Genomic DNA, 23,980 nt, shown 5'->3' on the forward strand with positions numbered 1-23,980 from the left:
TCAAAATCTGCAACAAACAACCAGAAACTGCTGCTCAAAATTTGATGTGAAATCAAACCAAAATGCAAAGACAGCACTGAAACTAATATCAAAACACGTTTGACTTCATGAGCAGTTATAATATTCCCATAAACCCTAGCAAAAAGCACTCTGAAATTGAATTATGGAACCAGAAACTGCATTGCAGTTTCTGGTTCAAAATCTGCTACAAACAACCTGAAATCAAAATTTGCTACAAACAGCCAGAAATCAAAATGCAAATACAGTACTGAATATCAAAACACGTTTGACTTCACGAGCAGTTATAATATTCCCATAAACCCTAGCAAAAAGCTCTCTGAAATTGAATTATGGAACCAGAAACTGCATTGCAGTTTCTGGTTCAAAATCTGCTACAAACAACCAGAAATCAAAATGCAAAGACAGTACTGAATATCAAAACACGTTTGACTTCATGAGCAGTTATAACATTCCCATAAACCCTAGCAAAAAGCACTCTGAAATTGAATTATGGAACCAGAAACTGCATTGCAGTTTCTGGTTCAAAATTTGCTACAAACAGCCAGAAATCAAAATGTAAATACAGTACTGAATATCAAAACACGTTTGACTTCACGAGCAGTTATAATATTCCCATAAACCCTAGCAAAAAGCTCTCTGAAATTGAATTATGGAACCAGAAACTGCATTGCAGTTTGCAGTTTCTGGTTCAAAATTTGCTACAAACAACCAGAAATCAAAATGCAAAGAAAGTACTGAATATCAAAACACGTTTGACTTCATGATCAGTTATAACATTCCCATAAACCCTAGCAAAAAGCACTCTGAAAGTGAATTATGGAACCAGAAACTGCAGCAGTTTCTGGTTCAAAATCTGCTACAAACAACCAGAAATTTTGAATCCAACGATTTTGAATGGTTAATCCCTATAAACGAAGCAAAACCTAAACGAAGAGTAGTTTTGAATCCAACGATTCATCCATTTTTCCAAAAACTGCATTGCATAAAGAACAACAGCAAAAATGTGTAATCCCTAAAATCGAAGACAAATCTGTGTTAGAGGGTCATTTTCTTACCTTTTTTTTCCCAAGAGAGTGAAAATCGCTACTATCGTCGTCAGTGGTTGTCGTTGTTGGTGGTGGTCGTTGCTCGTCGTCGTTGCTGGTCTTCGTTGCTCGTCGTCGTCGTTGCTCGTCGTCAGTGGTTGTCGTTGTTGGTGGTGGTCGTTGCTCGTCGTCGTTGCTGCTCGTCGTCGTCGCTGCTCAGTGTGGAACTATCGGCTGAGTTGCTGTAGTTGAAGATGAAAGGTCGCGCGAAAGGGTTTTTGGAACTGATTCAATTTGAGTAGTGTCGTTTTTTGAGTCTTGGTTATGTCGTTTGGACTGTCAGTTTTGAGTGGGTAAAAACTAAATATCTATATTTGACAATAAAGCACAATGGCACATGTAGTAATTTTAGTGCTCTTCAATGTTATTTTAGTAAAAGTAGGTTGTCCTTGGTCTTATATTAATTAAGTAAAATTGTATATCTATCTTTCAAATTAGTAAAGTATTTTATGTGTGAAAACTAAAGCTCCCTTGATTTAAACCCTTATATGGGCCCAAGAAGGGTATCCCTCAAATAAGCATATTTGGGCCTGAGAAGGGTATCCCTCAAATAAGTTAGGATCGGTGGACACACATAAAACCACATATTTTGACACACTTTCTCAACCACTAGATGATGAGTCATCTAAGGGTTAGAAATGCATTTGATATGTTTTTTTTTTTTTTAAATGGAAATAATTTTTTTATTTTTTTTATTGTTATAATCAAAATGGAAATAAAGTATTCATTTATTGATTTTGGGAAACATAACTCCACACGGTATATGAGGTTTCTCTTCCTCAATACTACTACCTATTCATTTCTCTCCCCTCCTAGCTCTCTTCTTCATTCGATCACTAACTCCGTCTTCTTCTCCTTTATCTCTCTCTATCTCTCACCATTTCTCCTCCTACCTCATTCCCTTCCTCAAAAACTTCATTAGAAAAATATCAAAATTTAAAAAACTCTTCTGAAATTTTCAAATAGGTTTCACAACTATTAATAAACTTGATTTACCAAACTTAAGATGGGTTTCAAATGGGCTTCAAAACTATTGACAAACTTGCCTCTTTGTTATTTTGAATTGGTCTTATGATTATGACTCATAGATAATGGTACTTGAAGCTAGCTATTAGACTTTGATATTTATTATTTTTTTGGTAGTTAAAGACTATTAAATTGTGATTTTGTGTAAAAGAAACTTTGTAACTTTTTACCAACTCCTCCATCGTCAGCAAACACAACTGTCACCTACTCTGCAATCACTCCTCCATGTATGGGGAATCTCTTTCCTTTTTTCCTTCCAAATTTTACTCAGTTATTTATCAAGGAATTTTGAAAATTTTGGAATCATTGTAGCATAGAGAGATTGGGTTAGCTTCGGTTCTATTTGGGAACAGTGAAGGTTCAAAGAGAGGGACAAAAAATTTGAGCACCACTCTCTCACCTCCAACTCTGAAAAATCACTCTCCTCATTCTATCATTCCATTATCACAAAGTATTATCCTTGTTCCATCTTCAATTTGAATTTAAATAAATAAATCAATACATGGTGTATGAGTGATGAAGATTTGACTGAGAGAGAAAGAAGAATGGAGGAGAGAGAGTAACGTCGGAAATAGAAGAAGAAGAACAAAGTTGCATATTTTGTACGGACTGAAAATAATTAATTTGGAAGTCAAATTGAATGTCAGCTATCAATATTTTATTGGATGGAATATTTAAGTGTAAATTTTAAAAACAATAATTGTTGTTATGTTTTCAAAAAGTAATAAAAGAGTATTAATTCTTTAAAAGAACACACACTAATGACAAATGCATTTTGAGCCATTAGATGGTGAATGATCGAATGGTTGAAAATGTGTATAAATTTTTGGTTTTTGTATGTCCCCCGATCCTAGCCCATATATATATATATATATATATATATATATATATATATATATATTTAGGGGAATCTCTCCAACCTTACTGGTACTATAAACGTAAATATGGTGTATACATAGTGCATCTTTCCAGTTTAAAAAGTAGCCTTTTTATTTTTTATTTTTGAATTTTTGTAATGGGGTGGGGCGGGGGGATGGGAAATCCCCGAATTGAATATTCTAGGTATGAAGAAAGGGATGGGGAGAAAATGCTTAATGGGAATGGGAATGGGAATGACATACCTACCTCTTACCATCCTTACCTAAGTCCCAACATCCACAACTTAACACGATGTCTGCAAGTCAGAGAATGGAATTGGATGCACCCAAATGTTGATGCGGCAATGACTCTCGTTTGAGGATGTTGTGGACCAACAATAACCATACGAGAAGATTTTGAGGCTGCACCTATTATGGGGTAAGTGTCATGAGATATCTGTACCAAAATTTGGGAATATGGAAATGAAGGTTAGAGTTGTTTTGAAAAGATTAAGGAAGGAGGAAGATAGAAAAAAAAAATTGGAGGTTAGAGTTCTTTGAAAACTAAGAGGAGTCTGCGAGCTTCTCTACTTGGTTCCTAGAGTAGTATCATTATGCTATTGGGGAATTGCATTTTATGATTGGTTTATGTACTACGAAAACTAGTCAATAATGAAAATGGGGAGAATTTTGTTATTTGTATTTGGAGCTGAAATAAATATGCAAAGTGTGCCAAAAGTCATAAACTAAAATTGTCTCAAAAGGCAACATAATTCCATTTCCAAAATAAACATAGTCAAGTCATGATTTTGTTGTTTAACACAAACACTAAAAGACATGATGAACAAATACTATCATTACGTAATACACATTCCAAAAAATGTCCCAAAAGGCAACAAAAAAGACTACCAAATTTGCAATGGATTTCAAAATAGTGTGCAAAAAGGTATAAACTAAAACTTAAGCTCTACGTTCTCTTTGTCATTGCTGCTCTCATTTCATTTGCTAATACTTATTTCACTTGTGGAATAGAAACTGTTGAAGCTTTGCTTGGCTGGGAAGCCTTTCTCTTTGTACTAGCAACCTTTCTTTTGGAGCATTGTGCAAATGATGAAGCTCTTTCACCTACATTTAACAAACCAATTGGTAATAAGCAACATTTAAAATCAGCAAACTAATAATAGAGAACTGAGAGAAAATTAAAATTCACAGTAGCATCACCCTATTGATTTGCAATATTTCTTGGACTTTATATACACCTTGATGGTGGGTTTTCCCTTTCAGGCAAATACGTATGGTGAGTGGTTTTCCTATGACCTTATGAGCAACAATTAGTACACCTAATATGGAATTTCTTGTTTCCCAATCCATTTTTTGGCTACTCTTATTAGTTTTCTCTTCAGGTCCTTCCATTCTTATCTTTCTAAGCTTGCCAAGTTGTCTAGTGTATGTTATGGCTTCACTATCAACTGGTTTGTTTTCTCCCATAGTTGTGGTCCATTAATAGATCCGATGAGGTTGTTGTAGCAGCTCATGTAAATGGCCTTGCTATATAAGGTTCATTAGATAAGTGTGTCACATAAATATCAATTTTCATCACTGTTGGCACACATTTTTATCACATCATCGTCCGCTAGCATAGTAATGTAATATTATGGCCATCATATCCTAACTCTTTAACCATGCTCCCAACTTAAAACATAGACATCATATCTTTATTACAATAGTCAATGAAGTCTACAATCTCATTTACATACATGTTGTCACACATAGTACCCTCATCGTTCATTCTAATTGTATCTACAAAGCCACATATTGACCAATAATTACATCATAACATTCAGAGCTATCAGAAAGTGGTAAACAAGTGGTAAAATCCACATGCACAAACATCTTGGGCCACAAACATAGGGACGAGTGTGGCTTTCCAATCACTTTATGTATTCATTGGTTAAGAGAGAAATAAAGGTTGGGAGAGTGAGGTTCTTGTACTTGATGAGTTGCTTGTATTGCATGAGTCTTTAATAAGCGAAACACACTACTGTGCAATGGTAGTTAGGGCTGTTTTTGATCCGGTGACAGCAACGAAACAATCAACCGACAACCATTTGAGAGGCTGCAGTATGACGAAAATGGGAACCCCCACTGCACCGCCGATAACAGGTTACCGGCTATTTCGGTTACGACCGTTCTATTCGGTGACGATCGGTCGTCGGTTAAGCACAAACAAATGAGAGAGAAAGATATATATATATATATATATATATATATATAGAGAGAGAGAGAGAGAGAGAGAGAGAGAGAGAGAGACGAGTTTGTGGCCGCGGAAAAGAGAAGAAAGGAAGAAGAAGAAGAAGAAAAGAGAGAGGAGTTTGTAGCCATCTCTCATCTCTCTGGCAACGGCGCCTAGGCAAGGAAGAAGAAGCTGAGATGTTTTTTTGTTTTTTTAAAAGACCTGGACAAGAAAAACGTTGTTTGGGCCAAGTCATTTTAAACTTTCCTTTAGGCAAAACGACGTCATTTTGCCCTGGGTGTTTATAAAAAGAAGAGAAGCCCAGCTTCTTCTTCTTCTTCCTCGCGTAAGTGCCACACAAGCTTTTCTGTATCATCTCTCTGTCTCCTCCTCGGTCTCTCATCTCCCGTCTCTCTTGCTATCCTCTGTCGTCTCATCTCTTTGTATCTCTCGCTCTCCTCCTCCGTCTCTCATCTCTCTGTCTCTTTGTCTCTCTCTCTCATCATCTCTCTGTCTCTATCTCGGTCAGTTGCTGTTGCCAACTATTTGGTATCCTACAACCACATCCGCAATCACAGCATTTCGCCTAGGTCGTCCAACCTCAATTGGTGGTTGACCGAAAAAGTCAACGGTTTGCCAATTGAAAATATTAGTCGAAAACTGGCAGTTTTCTGTATTTGCAATCCAACTGCACAGCTCTAATGGTAGTGCATAGAGTTTGTATGAGTGTGCTTCAATACAAAGACAGTAACTAATTTGAGGTATGATGTAGTGAAGAAGTATGTTGATGCGAATCATAAAGTAGGCTCGGTAACAACGAGTAAAGTGGAGGTCTTAGTTAGAGAAGCCAAGGGCCCAATATGACATTTATGTGTTTGAGTGAAGATGATCCTAGTGTTATGGAGGAGGTCAACGATTATTGACAATCGGACAAGGACCCAGAAGGATGAGATGATGTCAGCACTTTTGCAACTGGAGAATTCCAAGTTTGGTGATTGCATTAGACAATACGAACAAAAATTGTACATCTCAACTTTTGTATTTATGGCCATTATTTTCTTTGTTTGGGAAAATTTTGAAATCGGCCACAAATTTTTTAAACATTTTAAGTTTTTAAATAAGAAAATTAAACGCTTTTTCTTTCTTATAAACACAATCATATGAACGCCATAAAGCACACATATCCATATAGTTGATAATGTGCATTGTGCACATGTCTTAATTTTTATTAGGGGTAGGCATCGATATGGCAAAACTAGAAAACCAAATGGGGAAATCGTTAAAAACTGAATTGACTAAGAAGTTAACAAATTGCAACCAAACCGAACCAGACCAATTTCAATCGGTCTTGGTCCCAATTTCACAACTCATAGCACTAAAGCAAACAAGACCGGTTACTATATTTAATATATATTTTTATTTTATTGCATATATATATATTACATATAATAAATATTAATATATTATTTTGGCTACAATAGAACTGGCCGCATGTAACATTTCCCCCCAAGCTCGGCGGCTAAGCCTAAGTCGACTTAGGTTTTTTTTTTTTTTTTTCATTTCTCTCTGCCTCTTCTGTTCATCTTCCTCGTTGATATGAAGCGCAGCACAGTGAACACACAAACAAAGGCAGGACAACGATACCGATGACACAGCTCCTCACTCCATCTTTTCTCCTTTGCCATCGACGACGACACAGTTGAGGTAAGAACTTCTTTATCTCATTCTTCTCCATTTTTTGAACTGGAATATTTCTCTAATCCCAATTTCTACTATCTGCCATTGAATTGCGATTTCTCCTTTGGAACTCCTCCGTCCGACTTCGCTAGTTTCTCTCTGGTAAGCATCACCTTCGTCTTCGTTGGTCTGGATGAGATAATATTATTAGATTTTTAGTTTGTTTTAATTATTTCAGATTATGGGTTTCAATTAGGGTTTACAATCAAGGGTTTGAATTGAATGACAGATTTCAATTTGGGCTTTCAGTTGAGTTTTGGGTTAAGGTAACAATTTATGGATTTGTTCTTTACGGTTTCAATTCAGGCATGTTGATTCTAATATATGTTCCATTTGTGACAAGGGCTTCGAATTGTTGTTGACGTTGCTTGGAATTAGGCTTGCAGTTGTTCGTTTTGTTGTTCCCAAATGTATATTATCTTTTTTGCAATTGATTAGCATGTTTGTGTTGCTGATGTTGATATCTTAATCTGATGATGGTTTGATGGATTGATATCATAATGTGATGATTTGAATTGAGAATTCATGAATTCATGATGATTTGGATTGAGTCTAAATCAAATTTGTTTTATCATGATGAAATAAGATGGCAAGAAATGATGATGATGATGATGAACTGATAAATTGAGAATTGATTATTTGAATGGATGAGAATTGACAAATGAATTGATGAGAACCTTGATGATTTGAATTTGTTTGATAATGAAATTTGTTTTAATAGATTTCTTTATATAATGATGTTGATTAATTGATGATGATTTGAATTTGTTTGATACTAAATTTTGTTTTTGTTTTTGCTGAATTGTAATTGAAATTTGTTTGTGTTAGTTTGGTTTTTGTTCTTAAGAAATTTATTTTTTTTAAAGTAGGTTGTGTAAATTAGTATATTTCTGTGTTCTACATCTAATTTTTGGTTCTGATTTTTGGTTTTTTGGATTGTTAAATTAGGTTATGATTTTTGTTAATTGCTTTTTAGGTTTTACAAGTCTTGCATAATTATTAATTGGGTATGTTGCTGCTATGTTGGTTTTGTTTTGATATTAGGTTCTTATTAAAGGAGGGTTGAACCAATTTGAACAATTGCCTAGTAATAGTAACGAAGTATGCTCTTCTTCTGCATTCGCATCATCACCATCACCTAGTCTACCAGTAACCCAATCTCAAGCCCAAACACCTTCTCAACTAAGTGGTCTTTCACCATTACCTCGTTCCGAGACTAGAAAGTCATCAAGAGAAAAATCGAAGGTATTAGATCACTTTGAAAAATATGATGACGTGGTTGAGAGTGTGAAGAAGGATGGGAGCAAATCTTTGAAATGTAAAAAGAGAGTTAGGTACAAGTATTGCTTTATTACTTATGCCGCGGACCCCAATTTGAATAAGACGTCAAGTTTGAGGAAACATATTGAGTCTCTATGTAAGAAATACTCTGGGAGGGTTGGCAATGATAAAAGACAAAAGACCTTGTCTTTTGACCAAGCACTTGGTGGTCTTTCAACAACCGGGCATATTAAGGAAGATTGGTTAAGGTCTTGTGTAGAAATGGTAGTGATGGATGAGTAACCTTTTAACGTGGTTGAAGGTAAATGGTTTAGGAGATTTTGTGAATCATTGAACTCTCATTTCCAAGTGCCATCTCGTAGAACACTTGTAAGGCATTTTATGGTTATGTATGATGAGATGAAACAAAAGTTGAAAGGAGAATTAGCATCACATAGAGTGTGCCTCACAACGAACACTTGGACAAGTGTTCAAAACATAATTTACATGGTGATCACGGAACACTTTATAGATAGCGTTTGAACTTTTGTGTTATTGCTAACCACAAGGGGAACTCAATTTGTAAACTCCTTAAGACTTGTTTGCTTCATTGGGATTCGAAGAAGATACCTGCAATCACAGCCGATAATGCTTCTTCAAACACGAAGGTAATAGATTACTTGAAGTCGAAGATAGGTCATTGGAAGAATGGTAGTCTTGTGTTGGAAGGAAAGTCCATGCATGTGAGGTGTTGTGCTCATATTGTCAATTTGATTGTTCGAGATGGCTTGAAAAAACTAAGAAAAAACATATTGTCAAGGAGGAATGCGGTTAGGTATGTAAGATCCTCTCCACAAAGATTAGAAGAATTTAAAACTTGTGTTTTGAAGGAGTAAATTGAATGCAAAGGATTTGTGGTGTTGGATGTTCCAACTAGGTAGAATTCAACATATATGATGTTGGATGCTGCTTTGAAGTTTGAAAAAGCCTTTGTAAGAATGTGAGAAGATGATGATGCCCCATTTGCATCTTGGTTTGGAGAAGATGAACCGGTTAGGGAAGATAAGGGGGTGGTTGCATCTAGGCCTAAAAAGAAGATAGGGCCACCAACTAAGGAAGATTGGAGCAATGCTCTTACTTTTTTCAATTTTTTAAAGGTCTTTTATGATGTGACATTGAAGATGAGTGTTTCTTTGCATCCCACTCCCACACCACCTTTCATAATTTGATTGCAATGGGGGATAAATTGGTGATTTATTTTTTGGACAGCAATTACCAATTCAAACTCACACCTCCATGGTTTTGAATGATATGGCATGTAGCATGAAGATGAAATTTGAGAAATATTGGGGTGACCTTGATAAAGTGAACCAACTTTTGATGGTAGCATTTGTTCTTGATCCTCGGTACAAGTTAGGGAACTTGGGGTTTGTATTAAAGAGGAGGTTTGAAAACTCGCAAGATGCTACTAAGAAGAAGAATGAAGTGAAAAAGCTTTTAATGAAGCTTTATGAGGAGTATGTTATTCCATCACCTTCTACTACTCAAAGTAGTAGTCCCTATAGTGATATTAGTTCTACTATTAGTACCACTATGACAAGTTCTAACTAAATAAAGAGGAGAGTAACACCTTTGGAAAATGGAGGAAAGTCGGATAAAAGGATCTCAAGCAAGTAACACTGTGATACTGGAGCATGAAATTGATAGGTATTGAACCGACCCAATTGAAAAAGTGATTCCCAACTTTGATATTTTTAAGTGGTGGAAATTGATAGATTGTATGTTTAGATTGGATAGCACATGGCAGCATGCGTGTTTTGCGTTTGGAAGTTAAAATGCATATGCATGTATCATGTATATGTTGTTTGCTCTGTTGGATTGTATTGAATGTGAAAGATAGGCTTTAATTAAAGTTTAGGCCTGATTGAAATGTAAAATTAGATTGAATTAGATTGCATGGCATGTTGAAATTATTAAAGTTTAGGGCCAATTGTTATACAAATGTGAAACAGGGCCGTATATACTACTAAAGTCCAACAAAAACAAAGAGAACTTAAAAAGAAAAAAGGAAAAAAAAAAAAAAAAAAGAAACCGGTCTAAACCTGAAAACCGCACCGGGAATAATAGTTTGGCTTGGTGCGGGTTTCCTTCTAATTTTCTCAAAAACTGGATTGGACCAAATCGATTTTATAGTACCAATTTCGGTGTAAGGTCCAAACCAGACCAGACCGAGCCCACCCATAATTCTTATCCATTTTAAGTTGAACTTTTTCTATGCTTTTTAATTTCTAGTTCATAAGAAAATTTGGGCGGTTACCACAAAAGATAATATAGAATAACTACATTGAGAATGGATGGTTATTAGTCAAGTTTGTGCGAGATAATGACCCATGGTAATGGGCCATATTAAAACTGATGTCATATATCTTTCAGTTTTTTTTAAAAGTAAAAGTTTTAAGGAACGATGCATTTTACCTAGGTCAACTCTCCTAAAAAAATTTCACAATTTCCCTAAAAAAATTTCATCAAGTATAAACCTCGTGTACTATCTCTCGTAAGTATCGAAATATATAATATCGCTCTTGCATAAAAATATATATATATATATAAAATAAAGTATCACTCTTCTCTCTCTTCTTTCGGAACCTCCAAGATTTGGCGATCTGAGCGAGTTGAATAGTTCTGTCAAGAAAAACTTCTTCACTCCCAGAGACCGTTTATGAGCGAGTGATGAATCCAACAAGAATTTGGATGCTTCTTCTTTCTCAGAGGTCAATTCAGTAGTGAGTGACAAAGAGGTCAATTCAGTAGTGCGTGACGAATCCAACAAGGATTTGACACTCATAGCCACTCAATGATTTCATGACCAGTCAATTTCACAATTACTTTGATTTATGGATGGTAGATTGAGTGCTATAAATTAAGAGTATATTTATAGAATTGGGATTTCCAAGGTTGGGTATATCATAATCAAACTATTCTTTCTTTATGGTTGCTTAGTGGGTGGTGAAAGGTTTCTATTGTAAAAAATAGTACTTGAACAATTTCCCTTGTAGGAAATTAGTTTTGGGTTAGTTGGTTCTACTTCCATCTTGTTTGAATTGTTTACTGTTCATTTCTATGGCATTGGGAACATTTTGAAATTGGCCACAAATTTTTTTGAACATTTTAGTTTTTTAAATACGAAATTTTTGAACAATTCTTTGTCTTTCTTGAAAACACAAGCATATGAATGCCATAAAACACAAATATCGAGTAGACTAAAGCAAAGCACGCAACAAGCAAACCCACCCCAACCCCAAAGCCTTAGCTAGCCCTCTCACCAACCCTTTACCCAGGAAAAAAAAAGAAAAAAGATTTTCCTCCCAAATTACAGAGAGGCAAAAATTGAACAATTGATTGCTAAAGGGAACCTCAATGAGGCCCATGCAAGCATAGCTATAATGCAAGAAGTTCTTCATTTCCTTGAAGATGATCTCACCTGCATCTTCCAACTTGCTCAAAAAGGCAAGTGGGAGATCAAAAGGGCAAGTGGGAGGAAGGTTTTGTTACACACACCATTTCTTTTGACTGAGAGAAAAAGATGGTGATGGGTTATTGAGAACAAAGAGATCCAGCAAGTTGATGCTAATAAGTACGCAAATGGGGAGGATGAAGAAAAAAAAGAAGGAAAAGAGGAAAACACGAGAGAGGGAGAGAGAGAGAGAGAGAGAGAGAGGGGGTAGTTCGTAGGTTGTGTAAGCATAGGGTAGTTCGTTCTGGGCTTCCAAATCCAAATGTAGAGAATGATATTTTGATATATATAAAAAAGGCATGTAAAAGGAGGATGTTCTAATGAAATACAAAATTTATTTTGACTAATAAAAACACACATATCCATGTAGGTGATAATGTGCATTGTGCCAATGTTTTATTCTTATCCATTTTAAGTTCACTTATTTTTATGTTCTTTTTAATTTCTATTTCATAAGAGAATGTGGACAGTTGCCACAAGAGATAATGGAGAATAATTACCTTGAGAGTGACGGTTATTACTCAAGGTTGTGAGAGATGACTACCCGAGGTAATGGGTGATTACCAGAATATATAAGGACGCATAACTTCCAAGTTAATGGGTGAGTTGGAAGTTACTCGTAATTAGTAAGTAGTGGGATAAAATAAGAAGCGGTTACAACAAGGTGGCACTTCCAAAATGTGTCAAGTAAGCCTAGTAGTTGGGGTTGTCAAACGAATGTGAGAAAAAAGTGCCTAACATATAGGGATGTTATCCACAATACCTCTATAAATAGAGTAGGAGGGTTGAGAAATAAATAAAAGTTGGGAGAGTGAGTTTCCCATACTTTTTGAGTGCGTATAGATTAGTTGCACCATGTAGTCACATGAGGGAATGGGAGGAAGGCAAGGAGATTGATTAAGTAAGTTAAAAGTGGACATGCACGTGCTAATATTTGTGTTATTTCAAATGGGAGAAATAAGTTGGAAGCTAACCAACTACTTCTCGAATAAGTGCTCGACTAGTGTAATAAACTTGAAATTTAGGTTGATCTACCTCCCTTATTAGGTTTGGAATGTAGAGGTGGTTTCCCCATATTGGCTTTTAGGTTCGCAAATAGTTCTTCACACACATTCGCCTACACGATATTTGTCTTCCTTCCTTTTTAATCCTTAAGGAAAAGGAGGCACTTGTTTATTGCTCATGCGATGAACCTATTCAATGCATGTAGTCGCCCTGCTAATCTCTACATTTTCTTCATAATTCGTCGTGGTTTCAATTCTAGCAAAGATTGAATTTTTTAAGGATTTGTTTCGACCTCTCTCTCAAGGTTTATGACATTATTGACATATTTGTGTGATTTTTATGTATCCGGCCTCCTTGGTGCAACCAAGAACTTTGCACTCATGGTTGGTGCAGATGTTGGGCAAAAGATGGTACCTAGGGCAACAACTCAAAAAATCTGAATTTATTGTCTATTGTTTTGGACCTCTTTCTTGTGTGTGTGTGTGTGTGTGTTTTTTTTTTTTTTAATACAAGCAATAATTTATTTTAAATTAATCTAAACTACGGGGAAGGGATTCGAACTTGGGTGCAGAGTGGAGCACATCCTCTCTAACCAACACGGCTAAGTCCATGTCTAAGTTTTTTTGGACCTTTTTTTTTTCTTTCGTTTTTTTTTTTTTTTGTGTGTGACAAACATTAGGATATTTCGAAACTATATTTACAACCAGAGGCGGCCTTGGGGTGGTGCAAGTGGCGCCACCGAACAGGGCCCCCGATTCATGAGGGCCCTGGAAAAAAAAATTCTTTTGTATTATATATATATGTATTAATATTATAGGAAGTGTATATATACTATAGCGTGCTAAATATTTGCACAAAAGTGTGTGTGGTAGAGTTGGCTTTCTAGCGCATCTCCACTTAACAAAGGGGCATGAGTTTGATTCTCATTAATGCCAATCTATTTGCCTTCTTATTTATTATTTTTTATGTTAACAAGTTAACAACAAACTTTACATAATTTTAAAATTTAAAAAAAAAACGAAAACAAAAGCACACATTTAATATATATATATATATGTATAGGTACTTTATAAAGCACTCCTCCAAAAAAAGTACTTTCTTCATTCAAAATATAAAAAAACTTCATGGCTTCTTCTTTCTCTTAAACTCTAATTTTCTAATAAGTAATCATCTTCATTCATAAAAAAGACTTAGAAAAAGAAAAATTGAGGAATTGACTCAATCCCAAAGAGGAGCTCTTGAATCTTGATAGATTCATTGTTAAAGAATCACATGCTACACAGATTGCCAATTTTTTTTTCCTATTAAACACAGATTGCTTATGAGAGGTAGAAAGGGACCTTATAGGGCACAAGGAGCTTATTTTTGTACCAAACATACTAATATTTAACTTTATCAAATGGAAACATTTAAATTTTTATGAATTTGATTTTTGATTGTCATTACATGTTTATTGATGGTGACTTTTAGTTATAAAAAAATTGTTTATGACATTAAGTTATGGCAAATTTGTATTTATAGTTTTTTCGTATTAAATTATGTGAGGTCCCAATTTAAGTTTCGCACGGGGGCCCTCAAAATCTCAGGGACGGCCTTGTTTACAACGCGCTAACAAACTCACAACTAAGTTTTACCACCAAAACAGTGCTAAACACAAATAGATATCAAACTCATCACACACACACACACACACACACACACACATATTATCATCGTCATCCATGTGAGTTAAATCTAAGACTTCCTCCAACCAAGTGAAAACAAATACTACTAGACCAAATGCTAGTTGATTAGTTTAGGACTATTCGAGGTTCTCAATAATTCCATTGATCAAATTTTTTTTCCATTCCACAATGCCTTCATTTGATTTTCTTTTCTTCAACCAATGAGTTCAACATGTTGTCCTCGGTTTGGAACTCCCATTATGCACTTAACGTCGTAGGAACTTAATTCTAGCACATAGTCATTCTTCCATTGAAGGTTATTAATAAGAAAGCAATGCGATTTTTCGAAGAGTAATACCTAAGCCATTTTATGTGATTTTTCTCTTTTAGGAATGTTGATGCCCAAAAATGATTGACCACTTATGGACCCAACTTAGAGATGCAATGCCTTTGATCTTGTGGGTCCTTCGGCAGACGTGGATGATTTGCAAAACAAAGTAAGGGCTAAGTACGGAATGAATAGTAGTTTGGACGAAGTAAGGGCTAAGTAGCCGAATGTTACTGTTACCTCACTTTTGGGGACTTTTGCCCCTATTTATAGACCTTTAGGGGTGACCACTTCAAGATGTGTTTTGATGTGAGACTATGGACATTTCTTGAGAGGCTACCACATGTATATGTAAGAGGTTGCATGTGAGGCGCATTCTTTAGCCGAATCAGCATGATAGGTTGCCAAAGGATCACCTACTGACGATGGTTGTTCATGGGCCTCATTGTTTTTACTAGGCTCTGTGGGCTCCCTTCGTGTATCCTATGTTCCACGTGTCGCAGAATGATTGGCTGGTAATATATGGTATAAACAAGAGTCTCCCAAGTTCTCAATTGAGAAGAGACTTCTTGGTTGGGGACATGCATTTGTCTTCAACATTCTAACCAGGCGTGATTTCACAAAGATGATGAGCATGTCCTTTGCTTTCTTGTCGATGGCAATTCCCTAGTCCCCCTAAGTCTCTGATCAAGGAATTCTTCGAGAAAGGGTGCTTGGAGCACAGGTGCCGAATGGTAGGGGTGTCTATTAATGTATCAAGGAACCATGGGTAGAACCTTGCCGAACGGTAAAGCGAGGGTAGCATTTGATGATCACATGAGTATGCATTATGTTGGCCCGTGAAATGCCCATTGTTGTTTGATATAGTTGTATACATGCCAATCGTGATGCACTTGTCTTTTTTGAGGAGAGTTGCTCTGAGGAGAGTGGCATAACATGTGGCTTCGTCTTCTGTGCGTGCATGGGTGAACCTTTAAATGCAAATGGTGGTCCATATATCAAAGCCTAGGCCACACTTGGGTGCAATAATGATGGCGCATGTTAGTTAACCTAGGCAGTCCTCACAAGCTTTCCGTATAGAAGGGAATGGTTCGCGTTTGAGAAATCACTTAGCGTTAAGAAAGCAAAATTTGAGATTTGTGTTAGGTGATTTCCAATGAGCGATTCCTCTTGTGAAAACGATTTATGGTGGAGTACAGGGCAATGCAATTTTCAGTGACTCTCTAAGCCATGTGAAACATGGTATGCATCTTTTTTCCTTGCCTTCTCGGATTAAATGCCTTGTATGGTTCGAATTTTAAGTATAAAAATGTATTATCCTTAGGAAAACAAGGTGGGATAAGAGGATATGCATCAGAAGCCGCAGGAAACCTTAGTTTGATTCAAGCATGGAATTTAGTTTCCCTTTATTTTTGTTTGCAGATGTCATAGAGAGAATCAGAATATGAGAAGTCCTCCAACGTTAGATGGGGAATCATCGGACGATGAGCAAGCTACCGAGAATGAGGATACCGATTATGATAAAAACGATAATGAAGGTGCCGATCTTAAGATTATGTATGAGGATCATCCTAGAAACCTACTGAATAGGGTAAGACAAACTCTTTATATATCGAAGGAGTTGGGCTCTTGGATATTAATCTTTTCTTTGGTGGGGTCACCAACGCTTGCCATTATTGTGAGTTTATACATGCAAGTTACCAATCAGAGGCTTCTACTTTCGGTCGTGATGACGTGGCTTACGAATCATCATTGGTTCCGATTGAGGTTGCAAGCTGTAACCGGAGAATACCTTAAGGGCCTTTGTTCGGTATGAACTATTTGGATCTGAGCAAGATGACGACACGGGAGTTGACAAAACTTTGTGCAGATTATCGGGTTCCAGATTCGGTAATTATGCGGATTCCTAAGGAGATGGAATAGCTGAGCAATCCATCAAACAGTGAGGCTGTATTTTTTACCGATGTCTTCAAGCATGGCTTCAATTGCCATTGAAGTCTTCTATTCAAAGGATTTTGGAGCAGTTTAATCTGAATTTTTGGATTGCTCGTTTGGGAACCATAACTGCCTTCGCCCATGTTGAAGAAGGGGAGCCCACCTATGAGGAGTTTTTGCAACTTTACAATGTGATGAGGGCGAAGAGAAAATGCCATGAGGCTGGGTGCAGGCTAATTGTCGGTAGGCGAAGGCCCGAGGACATTTTGTGAGGGGAGTACCGACCTCCCAAAAGTCGTGGAGGAATCGGCGTGCTCCATGCATTGGGAGTCTGAAACTAATAAGCCGGTTCAGTTTCACATCCCCATAACCTTCCAAATAGTCAGTAGGTGCTAGGTGCCGTTCGATAGTGTAGGAGTTATGCTGGTGTGTGTGTGTGTGTGTGTTTGTTTAATGCATATTTTTGTTTCCCACATATGGCGCCAAACTGTTGATGCCCAAAACTAGATGACCACTTATGGACCCAACTTATAAATGTGATGCCTTTGGCCTTGTGGGCCCTTCCGCATACATGGATGATATGCAAGGCAAAGAGCAACGGTAAAACCTTATGTGCTAGTGTAACACCGGCCAAAGGCTCTACGATGCTTAAATTAGCTTAAGGATAGAGTGAATAGTAATTTAGACAGAGTAAGGGCTAAGTAGTGGAATGTTATTGTTACCTCCCTTTTGGGGACTTGTGCCCCTATTTATAGACCTTTGAGGGTGAGCACTTCGAGTTGTTTTTCGATGTGGGATTGTGGACATTGCCTGAGAGGCTACCACGTGCCTATGCAAGAGAGAGCCCTTGAGGCGCCTTATGTAACCAAATTGAAGGATAGGTTGTCGAAGGCTCACCTACTTCCGATGGTTGTTTATGGGCCTCAATGTTTTTATTAGGCTCTGTTGGCTCATTTTATGGATCCCATGTTTCACGTGTCGTGAAATGATTGGCTGGTCAAATATAGTATAAACAAGGAAAACTTTAAGGAAAATCGTGGAATAGGTCTAGAGTGCATGAGTCGTTATTCCATGTGGATTTGTCACTTCTTCAGCCACTTACGATTCTTTGGATTTCAATAGAGGACGCAATGCCAACTTCTCCTTGGGATCCAGTTTTTTTCTTTTTTAAAAAAATTTGCGAGCAATCTCCCTTTTCCTTTCGAAAAATGGTGAAATTATTCACAATATATGATTATGTTTAATATATTCAATGAAATGCAGTATAGAACTTAACCTCCTTATTCGAATTCGAGCCTAAAATCACTAGCCTCCTTATTCGAGTCCGAGCCTAAGACCACTAGTCTGCAAATCAAGTGCTTTTTCTACTGGACTAAGACCCTATTGGCAACCTTTATTTTGATTTAATACTCTTATTGAACCCCCTCAAAACTTCAAAACATGTACTGGGCAAAGACCCTGTTGGCAACCTTTTATTTTGATTTAATACCCTCATTGAACCCCTCAAAACTTGAAAATATGCAAAACTTATCTCCGTAGCTCCATGGATGTGTAGATGCCAATAGAGCTGACTGATCCAGGCGTTTAAAGGAGATTGTATGAAGGCAATAGAAAACGTTTAGACGTCAAGGCTTTGCCACATGACTCACCTGAGTTGGATAAGAATCTAATATTAATACTTACATTAATACTTAAACCATAATCCCAAATGACAATCCGAGTCCAGGAACTACGACAGGACATTAATATGCAAGTATAAGTACAATTGCATAATATCTTGTATAGAAACAAAAGAAAATCGGCACGTACAACCGGCACTTATTACATTGGAGCTACAGGTCACATTACATGTGAAATTTAGCATAACACTTTCAAAGGATAAACAATTTAACATGTGATTCATCCTCCCATATTGTCCTTTTACTATGTCTTGCCCACTGCTGGGAACTCAAACATCTGACTTGGCATAACCCTCAAATGCTTGGCCTCACATTGAGACGGGATGCGAGCTTTTGACCCAGAGATTTATCTGCCTGCATTGCCAATACAAAGAATAAAACATCAGAACAACATGGCTGCTTTATTCTAATACTAACCCTTCATATTCCAGTATAACAGTATAAAGTTACTTAACTGTACAAATTCACAAATGCAATAAATTATAAATAGACTCACCTGAGACCAGTATGAGATCCAAACGCTGCGAATCTCATGGGTGACACGTGGATCTGATAGGGCATCCACCCATCGGTGGATGAATCGCTCTTGCCTGCATGAAGATACACGATTAAGAACAAGTATGATGTTTTTTTTTTGGGGCAGACAAGTATGATGTTTGAATACAATTATTTTCATATAGAGACATCATAGGGTTGCCAGGTACCTGTCTGGCGCCCAAGATCTGTATCTCTCTCCAGGTTGCTTAAAGTTGTTCTCCTTCTCAATGATGCACTGAAAAACCAAAAAAAACCAACATACTCAAAATATACAAAAAGTTGCCATAGGAATTATTATGTGCAGCAACCTAGGAAAATCCAGAAATGCAATCGGTACATATGTATAGACCTACACTAGTGTATGTGCCCGGGTGACTAAAAAAAGGGAGAGCTGGAAGAAAAGATGTACAGAAGAGATGGGGAAACTAAGGTATATTCAAAGCAATATTCCTCAATTGATAGAAACTGACCTTCTCACGCTTTCCAGAAAGGATATTAGGAGGACTGGGGAAGCGCTCAGCATGACGAACAGGATCATACCTTGAAGGGAAGTAATTAACCTGAAGATTATAGCAACTCATCAGAGAAAACTCAAATGAATAAACATGCATACAAATGGAGTTGTCCTCCCAGAATATTGAGCAATCTAAGTATACAAGGGCCAAAGGGATTCCATATGAGACATAACAATTGAGTAAAATAATAATACCTCCTCATCCCTGTGCATGAAATTCATGAATCCCTCATGATGATTGTTATGATGAGAACACTTGGGAGCATTCACTGGGAGCTGCAGATAGTTCGGGCCAAGACGGTGCCTCTGAGTATCAGAATAGGAGAAGATTCGAGTTTGGAGCAACTTATCATCTGAATAGTAGACACCAGGGACAACAATGGCAGGGCAAAATGCAAGTTGTTCATTCTCTGCAAAGAAGTTATCAATGTTTTTATTCAGAACCAGACGGCCAACTGGCTGCAGAGGAAGAATATCTTCAGGCCAGGTCTTAGTTACATCAAGTGGGTCAAAGTCAAATCTGTCCTCATGATCAGGATCAATTGTCTGAATATAAAGTTTCCACTCAGGGTAGTTGCCAGCTGCAATGGAATCATAGAGATCCTTGGTAGCATGGCTGTGATTAGCTCCTCCAACCTTAATAGCTTCATCCTCCAACAAACACTTGACTCCACACGTAGGTTTCCAATGAAATTTCACATACTGTGCTTTCCCTGCCTTATTGATAAGGGTATAGGTGTTAACACCAGAGCCTTCCATGTGCCTGTAATCTTGTGGAACTCCCAGATCATCAAATAGGAAGGTAAACATGTGCAGGCTTTCTGGGTGGTGGGAGAAGAAGTCAAGGATCCTCCAAGGCTCTTGAATGTGCGACTTGGGGTTCGGTTTGAGAGCATGGACCATGTCCGGGAATTTCATTCCATCACGAACAAAAAAGACAGGGAAATTGTTTCCAACCAGGTCAAAATTACCCTGTGTTTAAGAAGAACAAAGTCGCCACATGAGTACTCACTACACAGCAAAATAAACCTGAATAAAGTCGTATATAGTGAATAATAATGTTACCAAGAAATCAACCATCTGTATAAGCATCTAGATTACAGATGGTATGCTACATGAGCAAAATGGTATGCTACATGAGCAATCTTTTACAGCCAGGCGACTACCCCCATTATTAAACGAAAATGAAAAGGCAAAGAAAAGAAAGGAATGAATGCAATCTTTCATCAAAGTCACAAGACTGCATAATTTCCAACAACTATAATTAGTCAAATATGAAATGAGTACTTCATATTTTGTCACCACAGCCACCTCAGCTGCCACTACCGACACCAATACATATCCACTAAATATGCCTATGCTATTGGAAAAAAAAAATAAATTAAACATTGATAATATAAAGGTAAAAACCTCACCTCCCTGGTGTAAAACTTCACTGCAAAACCACGAGGATCCCTCAGGGTTTCAGGGCTGCCACGCTCATGGATAACAGTGGAGAAACGCACAATGACAGGTGTCTGAACACCAGGGGCTCGAAGGAAGTCGGCACATGTAAGCTGAGAAATATCATGAGTGACCTCAAAGAATCCCTTCGCACTGGCTCCCCTAGCATGGACAACACGCTCTGGGATTCGTTCTCTATCAAAGTTGGCAATTTTCTCCACCAGATGATAGTCCTCAAGGAGAATTGGGCCTGACAAATAGATACAGAAATTTAATTCGGAACTGCACCGACTCAACTCACCATATTTAAGCATCTAGATTACATGCAAAAATAGGATAAAAATGAAATTAGTTGTTATACATTCCAGAAAATCAAATAAAGATGATTGCTGCTCTGTTGCAAATATTCGTAATTTTTATTTACATTTAGAAGGGAGGTTTTCAGACAACCAGATGATCAAAAAATCCATCTTGACAACCCAAAAGGAGGCTGGAGGAATTAAAAGAGAACCAACAGTGCGGGAGAATCATTTTTCAACTAAAGTAAGCATAAAATTTTAAAATAAATGTCAATAGGAAAGGGATCAGCTTCAAATACAAGATATATAAGTATATATAAGTATATATATACATATCTTAAATCCCACAAGCGTTTCCAAAGATTAATCATCCTCAACATGGTAATGGTAGTGGGTGGGAATAACATCCAAAAAGCAGTTTACAGCTCATAATCACATGAATATCAAAATCTTGTTCAGAAAAGTTGAGAAAACCATCACAAAAATTCAAAACCCAGGTAAGCGAAGAACCAATGATAACAAAGATGAATATATACACACAAATAGTGAATAGCATCATAAGATAGATTGATGATGAAGCGCAACTAAAAAATATATATATATAAACTGTGTTGCAATTGAAAAGCCAGCATCAATCAACGAAGAGTTGTGATGAATTACCTCTAGATCCAACAGTCAAAGAAGAGTTGTTGTTCCAAACAGGAGCACCGGAGTTTGTGGTCCAGAATGGGGAATCAAAAGCACTTGAAGGGCGGTACTGCAACATACACAACGAAAACGAAACAAGACCATGATGAGCTAAAAGAACAACAAACACAAAATTTCGAGCTACGCTTAAATGACCAATCTGATTGATCAAGAAGATTAATTCATCAAGAAATCAAACTTAAACAAATCAAGAGATATTATAACAGGTAAATGAGTACCTTGTAAGGATCCATGGAGAAAGAGGGGGAAGGAGTTTGATAAGAAGATGAGAGAGCAGAGCAAAGCCACCCAAAGGGAGGGTCGTGTGGCAAATGACAATCGAAGAGCGAAATGTGAAATTGGGGAATTTATAAACACTTGCGGGTCGTGGCGTGGCTCGCGCTTCTGCGCAAATTACCAATCGCAGCAGGTTATCTTTATCCACACACAGAGTGGGAGGTCAAGAGAAGAGAAGACATATCTTTGCCAATTTAGCGTCGCGAGTCAGAACGATTCTCGCCAAACCTGTCAACGAAGCATTCTTGTATGCACAATTGTGGCAAAACGTCCTTCACTCACTTCAAATCTTTTACAACCAATTTTATGAGGAGGGTTTTTTTTTTACAAAAAAAATACAAAATTATACAATTTTATGAGGAGATGGTATGCAACAAAAAAACAAAGGGGATTCAGATTTTTTTTTTTAAATGGAAATTATTGTCCAAAAACAAAAGAAATATTGAAGAAATTGAGAGTTCAATTTAAAAGTAAAAGAGATTAAAATGAGTAAAAGAGACTAGAAACACCATAATTGACTGCGTAATTATAAAATATATGGAATCGTTTTTTTATTTTTCAAATTTTGTGAACATATTATCCCTAAATAATGAACACAAAAATTGATTTAAATATAATGTTGGTGTTGATTGCAATTAATAATAGCTAACTATAGAGATTTGATTGAAACAATTAAAACATTTCACCACGACAACAAGGTCAAGAATGCAAGTTGTTTATTATTATGAATTGGTTTCAAGACGAATAATTTAACAACAAATTCCGAACCTCTATATTTAGGATTCATGCATTTATCTACATTTTATGAAACTTAAGCTGCTCAAATAATCAAACCATTTAACATGACACATCATCAATTTTTAACCTAAGATTTTTTTTAAAAAAAAATTGAAGTTAATTTTAAAGTTAACGTGCTTGAGGGGTTTTTTTTTTCATCATGCTTCCTCCTTGAGAAAACTGTGAATAAAATTAATTAATTGCTACTTATTTCCAGCTTATATATTGAACCCTAAAGCATAAAGCGAACTTCAAAACTTCAATTTTTTTGCCACACAAACTTGAGCAAAGTATGTCTTAACTTTTTCACAAGATTATTCACTCTCATTCTAAAATCATCGTGATGTGTTAAGAAATAACAAGTTTTACGATGAACTAAAAAAAACTCTCAACGTTAGCATCAGTTTTTGAAAAGAACAAAAAAGACCTTAATTTAAAGATTGATGATATGTCATATGAGTAGTTAGATTATTTGGTTTAAATTTTACGAAATATAAATAAATACACAGATTCTAAATGTAGAAATTTGGTATTCATATGCCATAAATATCACTTTAAGAGTGAAAATCCAGAATACTAAACTAAAATTATATTTCTTCACAAAAATTGCATCTAAAGATGAGGATAAATTGATGTTCATCCGTACATTGAACAAGCACAATATATCGTGAAGATATTCGATATATTGAAAACCTCGCCGATATTCATGTAGGAAGGCTAAACGATTTTTTTATGACAAAAACTTGAACAACAACAACAAAAAAAGAGGCCTGGAAAATTATTATTATCATAATCGTGGTGGGAATTCAAAATTATAAATAATTGAGAACGTCATGCATTCATCGTTCCTTATCCAGGTCTTGGAGCTTTGCTAACACCTAGGCGCAACCACTTAAGGCAGTGGCGGGTATGGGTGACGTGGTCCACTCACAAGACGCCACGACCACCAAAGCGTACCTTGAAACGTGTGCTCTTAGAAAATAGCAGAGAGATTCTCTCTCTGGGGGGATATGCTTGAAATTTATGAACAAAACAGAAGGAAAAAAGAAACAAACAAGAGGCTATTTTTGGTGTTGTTTGTG

General features: G+C 36.6%; 1 protein-coding gene across 1 annotated transcript; it reads right to left on the bottom strand.

Annotated features, from left to right (window-relative positions):
* Positions 1-18,319: 18,319 nt before the first annotated feature.
* Positions 18,320-22,412, bottom strand: LOC117627570 (catalase isozyme 1). The gene is made up of 8 exons (XM_034359711.1): positions 22,064-22,412; positions 21,798-21,894; positions 20,811-21,088; positions 19,591-20,367; positions 19,352-19,441; positions 19,049-19,116; positions 18,841-18,934; positions 18,320-18,698 (listed from the first exon to the last, which is right to left on the bottom strand). Exons 1-8 carry the CDS (start codon positions 22,076-22,078, stop codon positions 18,639-18,641), a joined length of 1,479 nt encoding a protein of 492 aa, XP_034215602.1. The 5' UTR covers positions 22,079-22,412; the 3' UTR covers positions 18,320-18,638.
* Positions 22,413-23,980: the final 1,568 nt, after the last annotated feature.

This window comes from Prunus dulcis, chromosome 5, assembly GCF_902201215.1.
Source record: "Prunus dulcis chromosome 5, ALMONDv2, whole genome shotgun sequence".
Taxonomy (NCBI): Eukaryota; Viridiplantae; Streptophyta; class Magnoliopsida; order Rosales; family Rosaceae; genus Prunus; species Prunus dulcis.

Bases quoted from the DNA above. Each gene is read 5' to 3' on its own strand.
- LOC117627570 (XM_034359711.1), bottom strand. The intron at 18,935-19,048 runs GTACCTGGCAAC...ATCTTCATGCAG, and splicing joins AGATCTTGGGCGCCAGACAG to GCAAGAGCGATTCATCCACC. The intron at 18,699-18,840 runs GTGAGTCTATTT...TTGGCAATGCAG, and splicing joins GGATCTCATACTGGTCTCAG to GCAGATAAATCTCTGGGTCA.